Raw genomic sequence first — 24,630 nt, forward strand, 5'->3', positions numbered from 1 at the left:
AGCTTCCTACGTGTGGTAGGTATTTATGGGCTTTCAAATATGCGCGTGGTTTCCATGGTCGTCCAAACTTCTGCCTGCCAAGCTAATTTTAATGGGATGTCAAGCGTATGTAACAACTGAACAACGCGTTACGGTTTTCCCAGGAAACGGGTCAGCGATTTTCATATACCAAACAAGATTCCAGGCGTGGCCCTTGCGGGGACGTTCTAATTCTTTTGTTAAAAAAAAAAAAAAAAATGATTGTCAGTAACAAACTTTGTTCGGAAGAATCAGTCATAGAAATTGATGATTATTTTTTTGTATCAATAATCGGTAGGGCGAAAGGTTTAATATCTTACAAATCATCACCTGTGATTTTGTGAAATATTATATGAGAACGGTAGACTTAATTTTTTAATGTCAAACACAGCGTATGTAAATAAGATGGCTGCACTTCAAGCTTACGTGGTCGTATATGCACTGTTTTTTGAGTGAAATCAAAGAGTGAAAAATTAAAAACGCTTGCGTTGCTGTCAGTGGTGTGAAGACTAAACGGATCGAACTGTTTACACGCAACGGTGAAAGCAAAAAACTTCTGTCTCGTAAAGCTTGGTGCAAAAGATTTGTAAACCCTAACAATAAAAACCAAAAATTTCCATCAAATTTCTCAACATATGAATATAATTTATTCTAATTGTTGTCTCATAATATCATCAATTTCCTTCTCACATATTGATATTGGTAAGTTTATATCGAATCCAATGTGGTACGAAAAAAATGATTTGATGATAATATATTTACAAGTTATTTGTAAATTAAAAGTGACTTAAAACGCCGGAATGAAGAAGAGAAGTATTCGCTTTATTTCGTGAAAACATACGATATGCACTATACAGCTGTTGTTTCCAGTTTACTCTTTCACAGTGATCCTAACGTTCCATCTACTCCGTAATATCTTGAAATATGATTAATCTGGTATGGAGAGTGAAAACCAATGTTCGTAGCAATATTTCTGACCACAAAACAAAGAAATAAAAATCCGGTAGGCCGTAGATAATTCATACTAATTATCGAACGAAACCTCATCCGTCAGTTTCAACCACACCAGATTCGACGAATTATCTCGCTATTCATCTGGATCACCGTGCACGGCAAATCTGTTCTGTACGGTACGATCAAATATAATGGTACGTATAGGATAAGGTGTAAATTTCGCTGGCGGCATAGGGATTTAGTATATTGATCTAATTGTAACAATAATACACAGGGAGAGTCAAACTCGTACGCCCTAATGCGTCGTAATTATTGTCGGTCCCTCCTCTAATTCCATGGTTGTAAAGGTGATAGGCTGTAACGTAACATTTGCATCTTGGGACGGACACGGCTTCGAACGTATTATATTTCATTCATATGCATATCGTGCCAGGCACCTTATCGCCAGTTACCAATTAGACCTTACAACTATAGGTACAGGAATACAGTTGGCGTATACATATCTACATCTCGTATTCAGTGCCCTTGGATTCGGCAAATTGCCTCGAGGAAGCCGCGCAGTTAACTGGAGAACCTTCTTACGGGTGGAGTGCCTTTGGAAAGCTCCTCCGTGCAAAGTCATTCCGTTTCCTATGTAACATCTGTTTCACGGTAAAAAGTGAACCCGCCAACGTTTTCTTCTTTTCATTCCAGTTTTGCTGATGAAATCTTTCCTCTTTCTTCGTTTTTCCCCCCCTAAATTCTTCATGACATCAGGTATACGGATTGTTCCATGGTAGCTCTGCGGCGGCTTACGTGGAGCTTTAATGTTGTTATCTGAAAATTTCGTTTACGGTACAAGACGGCTGCCTTGAAAATACCGAATTCCTTTGTACATGGAGAATTTAAATTTTCCTCCTGCAAAGTGCCTCGTCTCTGCGAGATATTTCATGAATTTTAGACTACAGTATCGGGCTTTCAATCAGGTTCTTCAATTTCTAGTCACTATTTCTGTACTCTTGGAACCGTATGCAAGCTTATTTCATCAGTGTTCAAACGGCCATTTAGCATTTTAAGTGGACCTGTACCTGTAACTTGAAGCTCTGTACCTGCAATTAGCTACTTTATGGTTCTAAATTGTAACCTGAGACCCTTGAGTGACAATTGTCCTCTTATCAGAATACATGACTTACATAAAGCGTTAACAGACCGAGGACTAAGATTGAGATGTGCGTACCATACGGATCTCGGAAAACGTTTAAGTGACTACGTGATGTAAATTTGATACATAACGTCGAGGAGTTACTGACAGATTGATCTGAAACTTTGCATCACTGATTAACCTGGAATCGTTTTATTGAATGCTTAGCGGTTATGAGTTCTCTACATTGAAGTCCCATGGTTCATATTGGTCAAAATGAGGCATTCATTGTCACGGCGATACTCATGTGACAAAGATTTTGCTGATTCTTGTCATAATAGCCAGGCATATTTTCTACCGGCACCTAATATAACCTTTCCCAATCAACCTGTTGACATCACATGTCAATTGTCAAGGAATTTTCAAGCTGATGGTAAGAATTGATGTACAACAGTCACAGTCATCTCGAGTTCTTTGCGGCTACAGTATCGTGCATTTAGCTCATTTTCCAACAGCCACATCCGCGCACTTGACTCGTAGTGTTTCGTGTGCGACGGACAGATAGCAACTTCTACGAGGTTGACCAACTCCGGTTGGTATGGCCTTCTTCCTCCAGATACTACAATCCGAAGTTTCTCGAGGGGTTTTCAGAACGTTGTGCAACTAAATTGAATAAATAGTTCCTAGTATCTGTCACAAGCAGATATAACGCTCGGACTTGTTTGTGTTCTTGTTTACCAGACAGGAATGATGAGAGTATAAATTACGCAGTTCTGGTCTATAATTTGAATCATGTTCCGAGTTGTGTTTAATTGTCAGTTGAAATGGAAGGATTGTCAAAACTTTTACTTATACATATTCTGTCAGGCACATTAATTCTCCAAGATTTGCCAGAGCTAAGTTACATTATCGTAGTAGTGGTCCGTCGTTTTCTCTATAAAGGGAATGGAAAATGTGAAAAGAAATAGACAACGAAATTTAAAAGGTTTCGAACAGCAGGTCCAACTACAAGCTAGCAACTATTGTGCAGTGTAGAAGGTAATTTTTTTTTTTTTTTGAGATCAATTTAAGATCTGGATTTCAGATTTCATCAATTCATCGTCTCAAAAGTGGACCAATTTCTCAATCGCTATATGCGGTGGTAAAATTTATGGTGGATCAAGTTCAATTTAATCATAGTCGGTGCTTGGAACGCAGCACTTTCGCGTCTTAATTACCAGATACTGCTTTTCAGGGTGCAACAGCTGCGCAGGCTATAACTAGCGTGATAAGCACTCATAGGCTTTCAGACACCGTCGATGAATTAATGTAATAACGTAATTTTCATTGTTTCTGAATTCGTTTCGCAGACATTTCCGTGCGAAATTAATCATGCCTAATATTCACTTATTCATATTTCAAATTTGCCGACGAACTTCGACCAACGAATGTAACAAATGTACGAGCCGAGTGTTAAAGTGTTCGGTAAATGTAAGTCGAAGGGCCGGACTTGATGCGAGTAATTCGGTCACTTAGTGGATTTAACGGACCATTATTTATGATTATTTCGCCATAAAAAGAACGTGTGTATATTTCGATTGACAATTACAAAAACACGTACAGTCCTTTTTATTAAAACAGTAAGAAAGAAGGATTTTTGATCCGAACACTTTCGCTCAGGACAGTGCGATCCGTTGATTGGAAAAGTATCCCATAGGGGTTATTTGTTGACCCTATGTGCCAAGTGTTTAGACGCCACGTGTGTTTATCCAACCTAACAGTCGAGCTATGTATGTATACATAGTTGTATCACCTTTAGTCAACAACTCAGACCTTCCAACTCCCTTTCGACTCACACACATCAAAACCCTGTTTCTGACCGAGATAAAATTTTACGGAGCTCTTTCCTCCTACGCATTACTTCTTTTTGTATCGTTGTTTTTTTTCTCTGCCTCGGGTTTTCGTTTTTTTTCTAGCGCCCTTGGATTAACCATTGCAAACTTATTGATCTTGAAGCAAAGTACAATCGTAACAAATTCATCTCACGTATCTTTAATTCAAATCAATCAATCTCACGGTGCTCAAGTATTGGATTTTAACAACTATTCAAATGAATGGTCTGCGGGATATACGATTAATGCAAAGAAGTTTCATGGGGAAAAAATTGCTTTCAGAGAAACTGACTAAGTTTTTGCTGACAGAAAGGATCTGACTTGAAATTGAATTCTCATAAGGGGTCGGATTCTGTAGTCAGCTGAAATTTTACAAAACATTTCGTGAATTCAATAAAAGCATAGAGATGAAGGATTTCTTACAATTTTATAGAAGCTCCTCCAGTATTTTGTATTGGACCACACAAATTTTTTTATCGAAACAAAACTATGAAGCGAATAAATAAATGCAGTGAAGATCTCGTACCAAAACCAACAGAGTTTAACCGTTTCTATTTTTAGATTGAGGTACAGCAACTGTTACAAATGTTATAAATCGTAGTTTTTAGGTATTCAATGGCGCATTGATATTTCCATTTTTCTCGCATAATTTCTGTGTTATACAAAATGCGTCCACAAGACGATTTCATTCGAGAAAATAAAAAGAATTTCCTTGAATGTATGACTAGTGCCTTCCAAATTATTCAACAAAATTATTGGGTTCTTACAGAGAGAAATATAGTTCATGAAATAATAACAACAAAATTTGTTTCACATAATCTTTTTTTTCCATCTACAGCGGTAACAAAACTTTTTTCTGAATGTATAATAATAACAAGAACAACAAGAACAACACAACAACAACAACAACAACAATCGTTACCATTTACCGCCATATCCGATAGAGTATGTCTACAGAACTTTGCAAGAGACTTGTGATTAATCATCATCGTTATGCGGCCATCATAGTGACCATCATTATAAATTATGATACTTTTCTTCTCATATTTTTAGGAAAATATTCCAATCCAGGAATATGGGAATCTGATATCATCAACAGGCGGATATTTCGTATTAAAATATATGCAAAAGTATTGATTCTTGACTCAGCAGCCTCCTCGAAACTTCGAATGGTCCTTCCATAAACGTTCTCAAAGCATTTTGATGCGCTAGAGCACCGATAGGCGGTGGTATCCACCTGCTCTCATCTCTCCTGAGTGGTCAAGTAACACTTCAGTCGGTACATAAAACTGGTTATCTGCCCTGTATTCACAACTACGAACACTTTACCGAGGATCACGAACACTTGAGCCAAATATGAAATCGAGTACGGTTTGAAGAGCGTTGCAGAGACCAGACAGGGTAAGGGAAACGATGAAACGTACACTCGTTTCAAAGCAGATTCGTGCTCTTTGGTACGATAAGCATCTTCACAGCGACAAGTATCGAAATTGAGTGGTTGAATTAAGTAAGTTCAGATTTGGTTTGAGTTTCATTATACGTTCAATATCGCTGAGAGTTACATGGACGTGGAAACGAGTGACGCCATGAGATATCAGGGAATTGCTGCAAACACGTCAAGAGACCAAGAAGATGTTATTTTAGAAGAGAACTTGGCCGTTCGTGGATGTCTCGGAAATTTATCTTGCCATCAGATACTCTTGATACACATATATTAGCACTGTGAGGAAAGGCTACGCAGGACAAACTCATTTCAACAACAGGATTTCCACAGAACTCTTGGACGGAAATAAAGAGACCCATGTCGTAAAGTTTTACGGAATCGATGTTCGGTAGTAAGAAAGAAAAATTGAAAACTGTTTGCGATATCTTTTGAAAGAGGTTATGTTTCTTGAGAATATTATTCAAACATGCTGGTACTTATTTCTGTCAACTACCTCACATTGTTCAAATATCTCACACCCAACGTAACCCAAGACAAATCTAACAGTACGAGATAAAATACTTGACCTATGGAGTACGAAATTTTCACGACCTATTGACAATACTTAAAATAAAAATGACAAATTATTTTTACACGGATAACTCTGCCCAATGTTGATTTTATCATTTTTAAGGAATTACATTTATTTATATTTTATATACGCACTAGAATCAGACCGCGTTGGGGGCGCTATCATTTCTGATTGTCAAATCGTTTTCATTGATTCACGAACATTTCCCACCTTTGATCAAATTCTCACGGCAGAGTATTTGTTCCATGATTTTCATCAAGTTTCTAAACTTTTTTCCCTCGTATCATAACATCTCGTATGGCTTAAAGTTTCTTCACAGATTTTGATTGTAGTTGTAAATGCTTCCAGCTCAAACATAGTAAGTGAGTATGGTACGATTTATAAATAAAGTACGTTTTGACGTAACTTTTTATTGTTTCAGTTCCGATTTTACAAAAGTGCTGTTTCGTAGCAAGTTCGACACGCATACCTTTATTCTCCGCATCGATGTATAATTGTTTTTCTGCCCACTTCTGATTGCGTGGTCCTGCGACCCGTAGACTTACATTAATCGATCAAGTCATCATCCGTCGAGCTTAAGACACCTATCCGCTAAGCCCTATATTCACTCACTTTGGACAAAGCCGCGACAAATCGTAGTTTTAACAGAGTAAAAATAATTTGTCACATGTTGTGGAAAATGGCGTCATAGGGTCTTTTGATCAAGCACTGCCAATTCTGGATGACACATAGTAATCGTGAGTAATTGAGACACGAACCTTGAACAAAGTCGAAAAAAACGTGAAAAAAGTTAAGATCACTCTACGCACACAAGTTTTTATTAAAAACAGTTGACAGGCGCTTTCGCAGCATTACCACATGGAACAATGAATCTATTAGAGATCCGCACAGGATCCACAGCACCATAAAACATCCATATCCATGGTTGATCTTTAATAAACATCTACAGAAATCCACAATATCTATGGTCAGATTAAAGCCGGTTACGGATATCCATTGGATTTCTATGAACATCACAATGCATGTAAGCGATGTTCGCTCTCCTCTCTCGCCACAAAAGAGATTCAAATTACACAAACCTTCAGCAATTCAGCCCTTTCGTTTACTCCGAATATCGCCCAGTCTCGACATATTTTGTCTAGGGCAGAACAAAAAGTGCACATGATAGTTTCTAATATTTTTCATGATACGTCCATTAGAGGTAAGTATTCCGTGTGGGTAAGATCGAGGTGCATATGAATGATGGATAGATTGGAGATCCGAAATTCTTCTCCACGTAATCCATTAGATATCTGTTAGAGATCTGTATTGACATTTAGTAGAGTTCTACGAGATGTATAGCAAGACATTTGGATCTCTGTCAGAGCTCTATTGCACTTCATTTCGATTGAAATGGATGTCAAACAAAGGTATTGTATAGCCCATGATGGATGTCAATCAGAATTTGTCAAAGAACTTTCTGTCAATTGTTTTTAACAAAATTGCTAAAAGTTCTAACGCTCTTTGCCACATATCTATAAACATATATTTGTCATGAATACCGTACACTTATACTCAAGGGGTTAATCAATTTTGTAATCTGATCCACATACGTAATGTAATCTTGTGTAATCTCGGAAATCTCTCATAACCCCTAGTAATCGTTTGTAATTTTTGCATTCACTTTGTAAGCCTCATGTTTTCTTCATAATCCATGAAATTTTTGTAATCACTGTACAATCCGTGTAATCCTCGAGTAATCTTTGCAGTATTTTGGCAATCGTTGTAATTATTGTTGTATCCGGAAACATTGTACTCCTTGTAATCCGTGTAATCTTCGTGTAATTTTTGCAGTCTTCTGGTAATCCTTGTGATTTTTTCTGTCTCCGGAACCTTCGTAATCCTTGTAATATGTGTAATCTTTGTGTAACCGTTTCAATCTTTTGATTATCCTTGTAATTATTGCTGTACATGAAATTATTGTAATTCTTGTAAACTATGTAATCCTTGCGTAATCTTCAGGGTCTTTTGGCAATCCTTGTGATGTTTGCAATCCCTTATAATCCATGTGATCGCAGTTGGCGTACGCCACTTTTACACAGTAATCAACCCCTTGCTTATGCAAAACATATTTAAAAAAACATGTTTCTACACGATCACTTGTAACGAGCGATCGCCAGTTATTACAGCACATTCTCTGCGAAGTGTTCTTCCATGCGGCAATAAAAAGCAAAAATACTGAAAAACATTTCCGCGGCCACCGGAGTTTCACGACCCAGATCCATCAATTATACATATAGATATTATAACTCGGCAATTATTTTTTCACCGTAATTTGTTCTCCGAATGCAAAACAGCACCTACTCGACCTTTGATTAGGGGGAGGGGTGGAAGTACGATTAGTAAACAAAGGTCAGAGGTCGCCGTGGGATCTCGTTTTACGCGCTGCTGACCGTTTCCCGGATTTTTCCCGCTTAATTTTGCAACACTTGCCTTGTTTTGACCCTCTGGTTGATCCCGGCCGTGCCGGTCACCACCCGTAATTAAATATATTTATGAAAAAAAAAATGTGCGAAACGCTTTCATTCCCCACACTTTCGGTTGTTCTAACCGTGTGATGTACTGCTGGAACGTGAAAGGAAATCTTTTCCACGCATCTACGCCCAACACTTGTACTCAATTTGCTGTACATGTAAATGGTTTTCTTTGACACAGCGAATAATTATTTTCGTCATATTTGTTTGGTAGAAGAAAATTATTGCGTGAAAAACTACATTTTGCTTACCGTGAAAATCGAATGTTTTCTGACGTGCTCAGCTAATCAATTGTATTCATCGACTATAAAGTAATATTGAACCTTCCCTAGATTCACACACTTTTCAATGTCCATATTTCACAAAGTTCACTTCGTCTCCATCTCTCAGTAGATAAGCTTCGGTTTTATATTTTGACAAGCCAACTTTGAACTCGTTTTACAATGAAATTGAATTTTCTATAATCTAAGTATAACATAATTTTTCAAGATGAATTTCCGAAATTTATAATATACACTTTCACGCTCCTCTTTATTTTTCTGCAATGGTAATGATGCGGTTTATTTTTAACTTGGGAATCAATCCTGCATGGAGAAAATCCAATCTTTGGTAGTGTACAACTTCTTTTTGATGCAGAGGATTGAACTTTCAGTTGAATTATTTTAAAGTATGTGAAACAAGTTTAGAGTGCATTACGTCACAAAATGTTACGAACACGAATTAAGGACTACCCTGCATACATTCAATGGGTATCCAAATATACATCGCACCTATACAATACATGTAAGTACACTAGGTAACAATATCAAAAACATAGCGCTAGTATTTTTCAAAAATATCTTACTTAAGCAAAGCAGAGAGTTCTTCGTAACAGTGATCGTATAATCGTAGAAATTTATGAAGAAGCTAAATATCTTACGTTGACATCCGTATGATCTTGAGATTTTTTCAAGACTTGTGCTACGATCTTGATTAAAATAAGAAATCAATTTTCATTGTTCGTTAAATTTTCACCGCCATTTTACAGAATGTTACCACGTATCACTTGGTCCTCAATCCTACTGATTCAAATTTGCCAAGGCAACAAGAGAAAATACGCAGATACAAATGTAGAGACGAGGTAATTCGTGCAGATTTATACATACACAGGTATACCTATATATCCGCTTCAACGATCAGGGTTTCACAGCAGATCTCGTGCCGCCAAGATCGTAAACCGTAGCCAGTCGAGCGAAATCGAGAAAAATAACCGAATCTCTTGACGCGATTCCGCGGTTATGAAAATAGTTGAACTATGCAACCAGCAGCGAGTTGGGATATTTATTGAAAATTTTCATATTATCTTTCGTTCTTGTTCCGACAGTGCAAAAAGTTGCGTGTGGGTTTCTGAATCGGAAATTTAAGCTGTCGAAATATTGACTTCTATATTATAAAAAAACTATCCGTCATGTTTCTCATTTCAATTTATACACACAACTTGAGTTTAGGTTAAATGCTGTCTTCAATGCTAGCAAATATCATTCCAAACTTTCCAAACATTCGGTAGCTTGCAATTTTAGAATTGCACGCATTGAAGGTGTCTGATGATATTCCAGAGAGTGTCGATATTGCTGTACTTCTTTTTCAATCTCATACCTTCAAAGTTTCCCATTTCGAAACCCCACTTGAAGTATTCATCGGGCGTTCGAATATCGAAAGAATAGTCAATCATCCACCATTGAATCTATCGAATCACCTCGACAATGAACGCCCTGGTGTTTTATTCATTTTTCACAGTTTATGGACCACTGTTAATACTTATGATTATTCGAATCCCGGGGGATTGTTAACAATGTTGCGATAACGAGGCGAAACGTTTGCAGATTTTGAGTACTCAGGTACAGCTCAGAAAGTTCAAATATCAGGATCTTGTTGCGTAACTTGAATGTTGACAATTCCGAAAGACAAATTCAAACGGAATTCCGTAACCAACGCACCCCAGAACTCAGCTGACAATGCGTCATCTTCCATCATTCAACGCTTCCTTGGAACTCTAAGAATCTCAGACGAAATTTCGTAATATTTTTTCATCTTATTTATCACCTTCTCTTCGGTTTCTCTGATACCTGCACCTCATGTATCAGTTTTGGTCCAAGTAAAAGCCTGCTTAGATAACTTTTCCATTCGAATCGGCCTTTGGTCACTACGCCAATTTTAAGCCATTTTCAAGACAAAGGTTGTTTCAATTCTTGATGCAGTTTCGATTAAAGTTCGAACTCGTTTGGGCCTAAAGTCACTCGCGAGTTATGGATTAGTCCAATGATGAGAATAGTCGAGTTATGGTTCTCATTCATAGCTCGAATTCAACCTGGTTCAACGGTGGATATAACAAATTGACGCTCGTAAATCGCGAATGCTACTCTCAGGTCAAGCTGTCAGTTTTATAAGTCTGTTCGGTCAACCGTCATGGGTATAAAGTCACCATCGATCTGTTATTGATATCATTCAATGCTTAGCCCATCGCAAGTATGTTCCATTATGCATGAATATGCCAACTTTGCCATCACGTTTACGAGTACATATTGTCCTGATAAACAGCCATTTACGATCCGACGATTCATTCCGTAATGACAGTAGTTAGTCAGAGACTGATCATTAACGTTCTGTCGATTTGATATTTCTTCCAAAAATATTAGTTCGATTAATTAACCACCAGTCTAAGGTTCGAAACTAGAAACTAACATGTTCCTTTCATTTTGAACCATGGAAAAACTTACGGTGGTGAAAAATCGAAATAATATCCCAAAAATTTCTCTGTAGTCACGGTCCAAAATATAATTATGAAAATTATAATTCAACTCCAAATCACGATGATGTTCAGTGAGTTTTCCGTGAAAAAATATATATTGAAAAATGAGTCACGACGGATGGTTGAGAAATGCTGCACACAAAACCTGAGTTATGGTTTCGCGAGGTTCCAGATTCCAGGATGTTGTATCCCTGACCAAAACCCGAAGATCTATGGGGAATGACAGCACGGAATATTACTACTGGATTGTTTTTCCACGCCTTAATGCGCGAGTATCGTATAGGAGTGGTTTCATATCGTCCGCTGAACCATGTCGAGCTCTCGCCTCACCCTAGCATGTGAGGGTTTCCCGTTTCCGTCCACAAATCGTTAGGGTGAACCGCGAGTTTGTATAAATCAGGATATAAAGTTACTCACGTGCAGCGCAGCGAGAAAGTGCTCGCAGTTTGTAAGGCAGAGGGTGGATGTAACGTAGTACAGTAGACGGGTGATAGCTGCGTGTAAATACGTCCGTGGGTCTTTTTACATAATAATTACATTACGTAGCCGTAGTTTCTACAATTAGAGTAATTATTTTACCCATACAAATGAAATTCCGAGTTTGAAAAGTTCCGAAAGAGTCAAATTCCGAATTTTTTGCTGGCGAAACTCAAAGTAATGAAATCAAACTTTAACGAAACATAAAAGTTTCGAATGATTCGAAACCGAACGCTCAAAGTTCCGAAAGGACAAAATGCCCGAAGGGCGTAACTCCGACAAGTCAAAGTCCTGAAAGTGCGAGAATAAGAAAGTTAGAAAATTTGAAACATCGAAATTCGGAATGATCGAAGGTTTTTCTCTTTTCATTTTTCTTTTTTTTTTTAGATTTCCGATATTTTTGATTTTTTTGATTTTTTACACCGAATCGTTAAGTAAAATACGCTGTGTGAGTATATTTTAATTCACGGAATTTTACTCTATCGGAACTTTACTTTTCGGAACGTCGCGCTATTGTAACTTGAATTTTCGGAATCTTGCATTCTGGAACTATGAATCGTCGGGTTTCCGACCATTCGAAACTTTGTTGTTCCGTGAAAGTTTGATTCTTTTACTCGAAGTTGTGCCACCAAATAATTCGGAATTAGGCGCTTTCGGAACTTTTCAAATTCGCAACTTCAACCCCCGGTTGCACGTCTGTGCTGGAGTCTTTTAATTTATTAAATGTAATATACCATTTTTTAAGTAATAGGCTCCAGATTGTGCCTACATCTAGTTATCCGTTACATGTATGGGACATTCTTTGCCAAATAACGAATTTTGACCGCCACTTTTTTCGTTTTTCTTAAACTTTTATAGATCGAACGTTTTCAAGATTCTCTAAAAATTCTTGATTTTTTGCTCGGTTCGATCGTTTCAAGATTGGTCGCATGATGGAACTTTTTCTTGCTTTAACGATCACTTCAAAAAATTTCGGATTGGCACCGATCAATGTTGAACTTATCAAAATAATTATGAAAAAAATACGAATCTTGTGATTAAGCTAACCTCAGCTGCGATTTATTCAAGCATCATGGAAATTTTTTATGAATTAAAACTTATATCATCTTACATTTCTTCAAAGTTGTCAAAAAATTGAACGAACTAATTTCACCTTTGACATCATTGTAACAAGCTTTTCACGTAGTGAAAAATGTTAAAATTATTTCTTCCACACCTTAAAAACGTTAACACTAATCTATCTCAGTTTATATTTCATGAGGCTGCAAAATAGTCTGACCAAACTGTTTCATCACAAAGAAATTAATTTAAAAATGATCTGATCAAGGAATATAAGTATTAAAAATTCCTAGAGAACTTAAGGAAAGGCGCAACCTTAGCAAGGTTTGAATATCTATAGCCTAGAATTGATTCAACGAAATTAAATACATATTTATATGCATGAAATTTGTTCATTTGAAATAGCATGGAATGCCCCATACGTATATAATTCTTTGTTTCACTTACATCTTTCATTTCCAACGGGGACAAGTATGACTATATATATATATGGTTTTATCTTTCGAAGCATAAAACGGTGCGAAGAATATAATTATTGTACGGTGCGGAACAGTTTCATTTCCATTTTTATGTTCCTGGCTGTTTTATAGCGGCATCTTATACTTTCTATTTTCCCCTCCCGCAGTTCTGGCTGACTTATTGTCAAACGACAAAACCTGCCCCCCCCCCCCCCCCCCCCGTCGCTCATCACCTGAACATCTGTCAATATATCTAGTTAAAACACTTCCCTTGTCCATTTGTTTGGTAACTTATACATTATATCAGTCGTTAAGTGGAACGAAACAACAATAGGAATAATCGAAGAGCTTTCATCCCCCGATAGCACTTTACGAGTATGGCCTCGATTTTTACCAACAGTTTACTCATTGTCAGATTTCGTTCGACGAACAAAGCTCGGCCCACCCACTCACGTCTTCATGCCTGAGAAGGGACGAAATAGTAAGAGATTGCGCACGACAATAGCTCTTTGGTAATGGTGTATAACACCCAGTACCGACAATAGTGCCGCCCTGCGATACCAATCTCTACGTAATCATACCTGACCCGCTCTTCAGCCGGGGATGAACCCTTGCTCCACCCCATAATAGATGGCCGTATGTATACCTGTACTCACCCTATGATATGTGAGAGATGTACAGAGGAGATTTCCACGCTGATTAAGAACGTATTGACACGATCGATCAGGCGAGTAACGGAGAAACGAGGGAAAAAAAAAACTGCACGGACGAATGAAACGAGGATCGAAACGGCTTGGACAAAGTTAATTGTGTCGAATTGGGTCAGGTATATTCGTCATGTGAGAGATTCTTCGTTAACGTATTCAAGGTTCGTACGTTTCGAGGAATCTAAAATTTTTCAATTCCCTGACTTTTCAAAGCGTTGCAGCTTGAGAATTGGATTTTTTCCAAGAACCTTTGAACCAAGAAATATGCCGCTGATTAATGATAATTTATCTACACATTTACGTATTACCTAGTAAATATTTTACTTTCTGACTATCAATTTACAAACATCCTGCGATTATCCGTACAAAAAAAAAAAAAAAAAAAACCAAAAAAGGCTTGGTATTAAGTAATGCATGAAATGATGCGATGAAACAATGTTTTGAGTGCAATTTTCTCTTCTTAACATCGATGGTACTTTTGTATAAGAACGAGTTTATTTCTTCAATAAAATCAAAATTCCAGTCTTATTTTTGAAATTCGCTCACTTTTCCCCGACGTTTCCCTGCTCTAAGAAATTCTCTGGATTTCCCCAAATTTTCAAGTTTTCCCTGTGCGTACGAACCTTGTTATTGCAACCATTTTTTCGGACTTTATAGAAATGTGATTTTGATAACTAATTATCTACAAATGGTGATGTTTTTCTTAACTTCTGTGACTTTGATGTCGCGCAGTATTGTTAACGTTCGGTTTTAGAATTAAGATCCTTCATACTTGTTTATAAATTTTTTGTGTATTCGTATAGTTTTTTCCTTATTTCCAACATGGTCTTTACGTCTGTGAGACTATGAACATTGATGTGGGAAATTAGCTGTATAATTCATGCTTGTTTTATCTAAGTATACATTTTTTTAATAGCAGTGTTCGAACGATCGAATTCCAATTATGGATCAATTCCTCTCGTTAAATATTACACAATGAAAAAAGAAACCATTTTGAGACTAATATCACAACTAGATCGCTACGAAAAATTCATAATAGAAAATTTTTTGCACTGTACCTCAATTCTTTCTATAGTTACATACATATGGCAGTGAAATAATTTATCTAATGCGAAAATGTTTCTACTCGAAAGGTTCAGCTTCACTCTCGTGGATCTATTTACAAAGCGAGATGAAAAATGATGTTCCTTAACGATCCGATTGAAGCACCAAACTAATACGAAGATTGCGTGTCGGTACACTTATTGTAATAAAAGAGGTATAGGAACAGGATATTATAAGATTGATCTATTTCATGTTGGTGAGGTAAATTTTGCTCCTCGATGTTGATACCGCGTAACAACGAGGAACAAAATCAAATACACTACAACGGTACTCTCAATGTTTGAAACAAATATAAACAGTAATATTAAGCAAAGCAGAAAGAATCCAGAACACCCAATTGACGAGGGTAAAAAATATTGACACACGTGCTCGGGATGAATGTCGACGCGTAACAAGCGCTTGCGGTTACGCATGTTGGTACGTGAATTTACATCGGAAAATAAATGAACTTTAGCACGTCGTTCTATAGCAGCTCGCTCGTTTTCTACCCTCGTGAAATTCGTACAATGTTTTCATGTTTATTAACATTTTTAGTGTTCAGTACATTCCCTGTTGCACCATCACTGTCCTGTCAGGTTGTCGGTTAACAACACACGGAGAAAGAATTTTTTGAATTTACCGAATATGGGGATCAAGTATGGCGAAAACAATGCCATTTCGTTAAATAAAGAAGTGAGCAGACACTAACACAGCTCAGTAAAAAAACATTTTTTATCGAGTTTATATCTAAATTGATAAATTTCGATTTTATACATCGAATAATAACCAAAATCTTCAATTTACATTTATAGAGTTTGCTTTTGTTTGTTTTATGTTGATAACTAATCACTGGTCAATACAAATTTTGAATCTGGGTTATAGATCTCAAATTTTGATATCTTCTACGTAACTTATTGAAGTAGGAACGATATCTCGGATTTCAAGCAATATTACCTATTTTCTCAAACATTTATTGTAAATAACAATTAGAGGAAATTCAGTTTCGCATTTCAATTTATGAAAAAAGTGATTTAAATATGAAACTGAACTTTGGTTGGTTGGTATTTGCAACGAATGTTTGAGAAAACAGGTAATTTTTATTAAAATCAGAAATGTTCTGGTTTCTACAAAAGCAAATTTTATCTAATAAAACTATCAGGTCTACGCAGATCTACCGCGCAGTTGGATTAATTATGCAATTCTCTCTGCTACCGATAGACGTGATTAGGAAATCTGCAGTCTGGTACTTGAAGAGAATAAGTATTCGCCAACTTCTTTCTCAGCACGTTTGTGTGATCCAGACTTTTTCATAAATTTTCGTCTTTTCCGGCCGCCCATCAACAACCTCGCATCACAGGACCTGGATTCACTGTTTTCTGGATTATTGAGAATTTTTCTGATTACAGTTAGCAAATTAATTGCTCAACTTCGCTTGTTTCTGACAATGAAAGTAGTTAGCGATAACGAAGAGTATAAACAGCTTCACTCAAGCCGGAAGCGATCCACGAATTTTTCACCCGAATCGAAGGATGAAATATCTCGTTCCTTTTGCCTTTTCAAATCGGCTAACTTCGATCTACCTAAAATTAATTAAAAACTCGCCAAAGTTTTCTTTCTCTCCAAAAATCTCTACTTCAATGGTGATGAATTTGCAGAAAATTAGCTGGAGGAAGTTAAGCCCTTGCAATGGACACTCTCGTTATGTGTATAGTACAATGTAACGATGCTCAGCCAATTTACTTAACGTAGGGTATTCACAAACATCGGTACACTTGCATACGATGCGCCTTTTCTCGCCAAAAACAAGTCCGATGTTCTTTCTCTCCACGATATGAATTCGCAAGGGATTTCTGCCGAAATATAGAACCTCACCCTCGAGTATCAAGGAAGTAAGTTAGGGATTCAAATCACATTGGTAACGGAACAACGAATCATCCGCAAGCTCCAGCATATTCGTGAAGAACAATTGTTGCGAGTGAATATGGGGATGTGAGACGAACTTGTACTATACCGACAGTCGGTTCTTTTCTCTTGAAAGAAATTCCACTTACCGACGGTACCTGGCAAAACTTTGTTGAAACAGTCTTTTTTATTTTTAAATATGTTAACCCGACTCCGTTTCCGACATACGAAAATATAATTCGATGTAGAATTTTCCGCTCTACACGATTGTCGAGTCAATTTTGATCTGTCGATAGCGTGTTTTCAGGAAAATGCAAACAAACGTGAAATTTCGCTGTTTTCTCGAAACGCCGACTACGCAGCTCAAAAATGACATCAAATTTCAGTTCACGAGGGTCAAAAACCACCGTACACAAAAATCTAGCCATATCCCGTATGTTTTCAATTCAGACCTATTTTGACCGGACTGTGCAGCTGGTATAGTGTTGAGGGTAAACGGAATTGAATTACACAGAGAGTAAACGTTTAATCTTCTCTGTGAACTTTCGGCTGAATGGAAATCATTAATCATGTTGTTGCGATGCACGAAAGCCGCATGAACTGCAAGATATATACCATACAGTACCTACATACCGCATGTTTGAAAGTTCAACAAATTAGTTAACGACTCGGTGACAGTTGACGACAGTGACTAGGAACAATAAATGTGATGAAGGATCCGCCGCCTCGTGCAGTCGTAAAAACTGCGAAGGTGTTCATCAAGCTGGAAGTATTATTCACACTCTTATACTTAGGTGAAGATGTCTACGCGAATAGTCCAACTTTGAAGCCGGCTTAACTATAGTGTGATAAATTGCTTACAACCTGTATTCGTGAATTATTCGATTTCAGGCTCACTCAGAATGATATATGATACCAGACGAGAACTAGATATTCCATTTGCAAATGAAAGACGCGCCAGAATCTTCCGTGGACCGTTAGAAAAATTTGCTTCGAGCCTTTTTTAGGGAAAAAAAACACTCAACGTATGTATGATCCAAATGTGAGAGCGATGCATGGATGAGCATCGTTTTTACCCGTTTGTGTAATGTTTCTTATCCAATAAAAACTTGAGTAGGTAAAATCTTCCCTGCATTATTCCTAGAAATTAAGTATTCCGATTCTTGAACCGTGAAAATGGGTTTTAAATAGCAATTTCAGAAACTTGCTTGTAAGAATCCCTGAACAAAAGATTGTTCATTTGGTCGACATCTGCTACCTTGAAAAAATAATTTCTCACAAAATATGTATATGAACCATTTCATCTTTGGTTATTTCATGTCTTTTGAACCATCACGCTTTACATCGGAGTCAAAATGACCCCGCGGTATTTTCACCATAGATTCAATATGAAAAATATTCTGATTCGATCCAAGATTTATAATGAAATATCGTCGATATCTTTAATTCAGTCTTTTTCTAAAAATTCAACTTCACTCACTCAAATAAATACATTTTTACCATCCCGTATTATCTCCATATTTCTTTTCTTGAATATCTGTGTCTTGAAAGTTACTCAATCGATTTTCTGATCAATACGTTGAAAATCCAATGAGTTATGATTTTTTGGGTAGAATAATCCGTTTCCCGTTTTTTCATTCGTTGCCTTATGAGTTATTTTTCTATACTCAAAATTTTATTACACTAAAAGTAACGAATTTTTCTTGAAGTATGATAGTTAAAGAGTATCCCAGAATTTTTTCAAACTTATTTGATTCAACATCTTTGCTTCTACGCAATCATTTTTGATGCGGGTTCAGAAAATGTGTAGCGCAAGGATTAAGCTCGTCAATCGTCACTGAACTCTGTACCTCCAACCAGTCCCAAAATATAAGGAAGGCACACAATTTTTGAAAACAACAATTTTGCTCAATCATTAGACACGCGTATGTTCCTAGCAGAAGACCTATCCTCATTCCTATATTTCATTCAAAATTAACGTGGCGAGGCTGGAAAGCGGTTGAATTCGCATAGAATGACTCAATTGCGCAGTTAGTAATTTCCACGGTTTTGATCCACAGTCCAATCCGCTGCAAGTACCCTTTGGATTCTATTCAAGGCTGAAGCATATAGCACATTGAACTAGAATATTGATTTGATATTTATACAACACAGCCCATAGGTGCATCGATACGCGATCGTTTATTGGTCGGAGTGTGCCAAGAATACTAAAAGTATCATAAAAGTTCTCGGAAGATCATTAAGAGTGAAAAAGCGTTTGCCAAAGTTTAGCTTAGAATTGGTATCCATCATTTTCTTCTACTCATGGATTCAGATTTGTTAAACATTGATAAGAAAAGAACATGAAAGATGTTTTGTTGTTGAAAATTTCAGGAATGTCTGCATAGGTTTTTATGGTATTCGTTATATCTCGTATCTACAGATTTCTGATCTTTTCTGTTATTTGTAAAGTGCAGAAACACGCCTCCCCTTTTTAATACTCAAGTTTATCGTAAATTCTCCCAACGGTTGCCAACCTAATGATAAGAAAAGGCGATTTTATTATGCGCAGGCATACGCCACTCGTGCCATGCATTGTCCCACAATAACGGCCTCCACTTGGGAGAGGACCAAAAGATCTTTAAGAAATGTATGGACGATTACCCCCCTCTAACAAGCCTTCGCTTCGATCTCACAAAACATTCCTGTCGACGCTTGTCTCCCGTCCAATTTTTGAAAGATGTTATTGCCTTTTTTCCGAACATGCAAATGACATCCGGTTGGCTCAGGATTCACACGTTCAATGCTTCAAGAAGAAATATAAATTCCAGGACCACATATTCGTATAGGCAAAAAAAATGTACACTGAGAGAAATTTTTATTTCCGGTTACCGCTCAGTACTTGACTAGTTTCATTTTTTACCATAATCGAAAAATATAGTTCTAGGTACAAAGTAAAAATTAGTTTTTTAGCAGTTACCAGAAAGTCTAATATCTGTTAATATTCTTTCTCATTATGATCACTGTTACTATATTTTCTTGTAACTGTTGCGAAAATATAATGCTTGTGCAGCATTGAATTGACGTTAAAGCCTTATTTAACTAAAAAAGTAGAGTAAACTTCACAAGCTGATTTTGCGTTGCAATTACCAAGAAAGGATCGACAATAGCGCAAAATGGTTAGGCGTACCTCGTTTTTCGTAATTCCAACAATATTCAAACAGGTTTTTTAACGATACCTGTTTTACTGAATTTTTCTAGCTACTATAAGAAATGAAATTTTTCTCCGTGTGTATATATATATATATATTTATGTCGAAGTTCCAGATTTCGTCGCATATATGTATCAAATGGCACAAAAAGCGGCTGTGCTGAAGTAGCGAATATTTCACCCATGTAGCGAAATTCTTTCACCATCACAAACTATACCTTACCACATGCTTGCACCCTTTGAATTCGTGCTAATATTAAAAAAATATCGTTTTTAATTGATTGCAAATTTACAAATTTAAAAGCACTCTTATCGAACGTAATGGCAATAACGATTAGGTAGAATTTACGCCGTTTTTTTTCTAACACGATAGTAGGAAGTTGATTTATCAGTAAAGTATACGAAGATTTCGAGACCGTGATAATAATTATTGGGGTGAGATGTAAATTCATATCATCGTTCAGACGTAAAGCACAAACCCCCATTAGAGTCACTGTTTTCACGAGTTTCCAGTTTATCGGGTAATGATATGCCGAAAATGTAGGCGCGTATTGTTCCACGCCTGAATTTAAATTTCATAATCAACATTGATGACGGGTTGTCGAAACGTAGTATCGTTATGCTAATTCCAGAATTGTACAACAGCATGATTTCCGCCTGAATAGTACGCCTGCGTTACTGTAGTGAAAAGCACAGCAATTTATTTGGCAAAGTTTTATGACATTCAGTATTGACACATTCCACTATATAATGAGAATTAATTGGTGCGTTTCAGTTAAAAATTCTACATGACGTGATGAGAATTCGGTAATTTCTTGTTTCGGTTCCGATTTAAAGGCATGAATTCTCGGCAACTGAAATTAAGCAAAGTTGCCACAACTAGTATTGTTTAGTAGAATGCACTCCAACACGTGCGAAATGGAAATTAGACTCAGAGAAAAATTTATCCAAAGCTGGGAAGAATGATAAAAAAAATTGGTGGATTAAAATATGCAAATGATTGTTCAATATTTGCAGGCCACTTTCTCACGGTGTCTTCCGTTTAGGTTTTTAAAATTCACCCCATCTGTACACGATGGTTAATGTGTAAAACATTTACCTTGTGGAACCATCAAGTTCAAATATCCCGATTTATTAATACTTGGATTTCTTTCAAGTCCGTAATCAACAAAATCACAACTACGCGTCTCGAACTAAATCGTATACCTATGCAACTCCGTAGAATATCGAATTACATTCCGTCTTTGGATGACGGCAAATTAATTTGGTTCACAAAACGAAGCTCGGGAATTTTCGTTTGTGAAAAAATCTGGCCGTTCACTTTACATCCTGTCGGCAAACTCCGTGTAATTTTCAGAATTCCATACCTATGGGGTTATCCGTGCGTTACGGAAATTTTTGGAGTGAAAAGATTCAAATGAAGCACATGTACAACAATATAGACAAGAGACAATAAACCTGAGAAGCTTTTGTCAGTCACTTTGATCTGAAGCGGTGAACATTTGAACAACCATGAAAAATATCTGGTACATACAAAAGTTTGAGTTGAATTTACGTCGATATAAATACCGACTCCGGATTTCGCTTTGAAGCCGCCGCAGAAAAATACGTTTCATATTTATAGCACGGTCATATCTCTGGGCGAAATCGCCGTGAAAGCGCGAGAAAAATCGCTCAAGATCCTTGCATTTCCTTCCCATGCAGTTGAATCATCTCGTAATTTCCGGAAAATATCTTAGGAAACGATTTTCCACTTTTGCGGAGAGAAAACTAAAACAGAAAGATCCAACAATCGATCAATCATCCCTCGGAAGCCGTGCGTGAAAGATTGATAGCGTAATTCACACTCTTTGGCCTACCAGCAACTCTTTTCCTATTAAAATCCGACACCTAGATTTCTCTTTTCCACCACCGTTTCTAGATATCACGTGAAGTTCTTAGGCGCACTGCTTCGAGTACCGGAGTGTCTGACAACCGTTTGTCCGACTCCTCATTATCCGAACTGCGGTTTTCGGAGTGGATCCTACCTCAGGGAACTCGACTCACCCATCTATGAGGGGAACGTCCCTCAATATCCTGCGGGCGGCAGCAAGACGATCTCCAACGTGAGCTGCTAGCAGCAGCCTTGTCAGTAGCTGACCCAGCACCATCACACCCACAACCATCTTCATCCTCGACCTCACTGGGCCCGCAACTTCTGATCGTCACTGTCCTCATACCATCACGATCACGGGGAAAACTTTACCACGCGGAAACTTGGAGGAGCGTTAATAACCACGACCAACGAAACGATAGTTTCTTGATCCTTTCAGAGATACCTGAGAGAAGTCGATCGTTCGAGGTTTGCACAAAATTTTCTGACGCGGTGTCGGCTTCGAGACACTGTGTCATGTGATTCACTGCATCGTTAGAAAGTCACTCTACACCAACCTGGGTTAGTAGGAAGAGACGTCGCACCGTGTGTGGCACCGTTTGAAAAAAAAACTGAGCACGTAATTAAAACTGGAGTAAGAAGATGTAGCCTCACATGTGCTGAATACTTGGGTCACTGGAAGCTGACAGTATCATTTGCGCTTTGTGAACCTCACAGATGTAATTGCCGCAGTCATTAACTAGTAACTCAAACTTTCACGTTCCAACAACGAGAACACTTTCGCATAAAGTGCTGTGGTGCCTGCATCGCGCACTTCACGCCGTTTTTACTAGCTGCGGTGAATGAAGCCTTCGTCAACGAATCCCGGTACCTACTTCAACTCGAACGCCAGTTAGCGGGCAGTTTTCCGTCTAGGGTAATTATTCTTTACTCAAGTTTGTTTCGAACGTAAAACTGCTCGAGTTCGATGAAAGCAGTTTAAACCAACGTAACTACGGAACACCGAGAGATGTCTAACTTTTAACACTGAATAATTAATTCAATTAATCCTCGTCGTGATTTTCCTACTCGACACGCGTACACGTTTAAAACTCAAGCTACTAATTTATACTGTCCAACGTAAGTAACAATTTGTACTTTACCAAGTTCACCCCATCATTGTTTATCAAAGTTTTCATAGTTACAAATATGCCGTCAAACTCTCGACATGGTTCACTAACACAAAAAGTCGATCTACCGATAAACCGATGTCAGTACGAGCGGGTGACTGTTTGAAAGTTCAAAAGAACCGCTACCGAAAAACTTTGCGATAATCCATCGACTGTAATTTTTACCACTCTCCTCGCGATAAAGTCACAACGAAAATTTGATTTCTAAAACTAAATCAGGGTCCCTACGGGATACGCGTTACTTTGGGGTAAACTTTCGCAAAGCTTTCCGAAGAGGATCCGGAAGCGATGGTCACTGGTGCCTTCCGAGGTGTTCGCGGCTCGGAGATGAAGACCCGACTGACTGGCTTGTCCGTCGGCAATAGCGCAGGCGCTCTTCACATACCCCGTTCTCACTCTGTCAGACTCTTTACCCCTCAGGATTCTCTTCCACCGTACGCACTCGGTGAAGCTTTTCTTCTCGCTTACGGTTCTATAGGAACTGAGGGGCTCAAGTGATCCCACCTTTTTCTGCATGTAGTTGGTTACGATGCAGGCATGTGTCTGAAAATCGTAAGAACAGTCTTCAAAGTCAGCGTTCGAGTATTTGTTTCAACACCTCTCATCAAAAGTACGAGAATTCAAATTTCTTACGAAAACTACCATGTTTTGGTTTTCGTTGCAAAAACTGGCACGTTTCAGATTTCAAAATGAAAACTTGGATGTTCGTCGAACAGAAACGAACAATATTTCTATTTTACGACGTTTTTTCAGTGTTTTATTGTTTAGCAATTTCTTCTGATTAACTAATTAAAAATTTCGCGATGCAAACTATTGGAATATCAAGTAAGCAGCTGAAACTGAGCTCCTGCATTTTTTGCAAAATTTTGAAAAACCCCAAGTGGGAGAAAATCAGTCCAAGATAAAATCGTCCATGTTGGCCGGCAATTACTACATTACTAAGAAGAATCCGAAAAATATCTTATCAAATAAACGCCGACGAATGAATTCCATTCTCACAAGGAAAGTAATTCGTTGGTAATCGGTCTCGACTCTTGTTTAAATTATACATATGCGTTAAATTACGCATTATTTAGTTTATAATGCGGTTGTTCACGGAGCAAAGCGAATGAAGTTTGTGTAATCGGGGTACAATTCCGTCTGTCTTCGTCTAAGGAAAAATAATTCTAAACTTTATCCGAGTTCTACCGGGAACAAGAAAAGTTATACGGTAAAGAGAATAAATGGACGAAAAGTTATAAAAACAAAATAATCAGGACTTCGTATATTGTCTTTGCAATTTGAAACAGAGTTCCTCGAGACGTACTCTGCCTATGACACATGTTTCCTTAGCGTCACTGGGACAAGGAAAATTATTCGCATGGCCTTTCGCTTCCTTAAAATAATGTTGTTTTGTTATTACAGTAACACCGCCTCGGTCCCTTGACGTAAAT

The 24,630-nt window shown here is 37.6% G+C and overlaps 1 protein-coding gene across 2 annotated transcripts in view; it reads right to left on the bottom strand.

Moving 5' to 3' along the window:
* The window catches only part of LOC124299193 (dipeptidase 1), a 135,641-nt gene extending 112,119 nt beyond the window's left edge, over positions 1 to 23,522 (bottom strand). Inside the window, exons 1-2 of one of the 2 annotated variants that reach the window (XM_046752201.1) lie at positions 23,440 to 23,521; positions 22,202 to 23,020 (exon numbers count right to left, since the gene is read on the bottom strand). In XM_046752201.1, coding sequence (XP_046608157.1) covers positions 22,202 to 22,326 — 125 coding nt within the window. In that variant the 5' untranslated portion in view covers positions 22,327 to 23,020; positions 23,440 to 23,521. Of the gene's footprint in view, positions 1 to 22,201 lie in introns of both variants that reach the window. The other variant, XM_046752209.1, reaches the window with a different exon arrangement.
* Positions 23,523 to 24,630: the final 1,108 nt, after the last annotated feature.

The sequence above is a fragment of the Neodiprion virginianus genome, chromosome 1 (assembly GCF_021901495.1).
Source record: "Neodiprion virginianus isolate iyNeoVirg1 chromosome 1, iyNeoVirg1.1, whole genome shotgun sequence".
Taxonomy (NCBI): domain Eukaryota; kingdom Metazoa; phylum Arthropoda; class Insecta; order Hymenoptera; family Diprionidae; genus Neodiprion; species Neodiprion virginianus.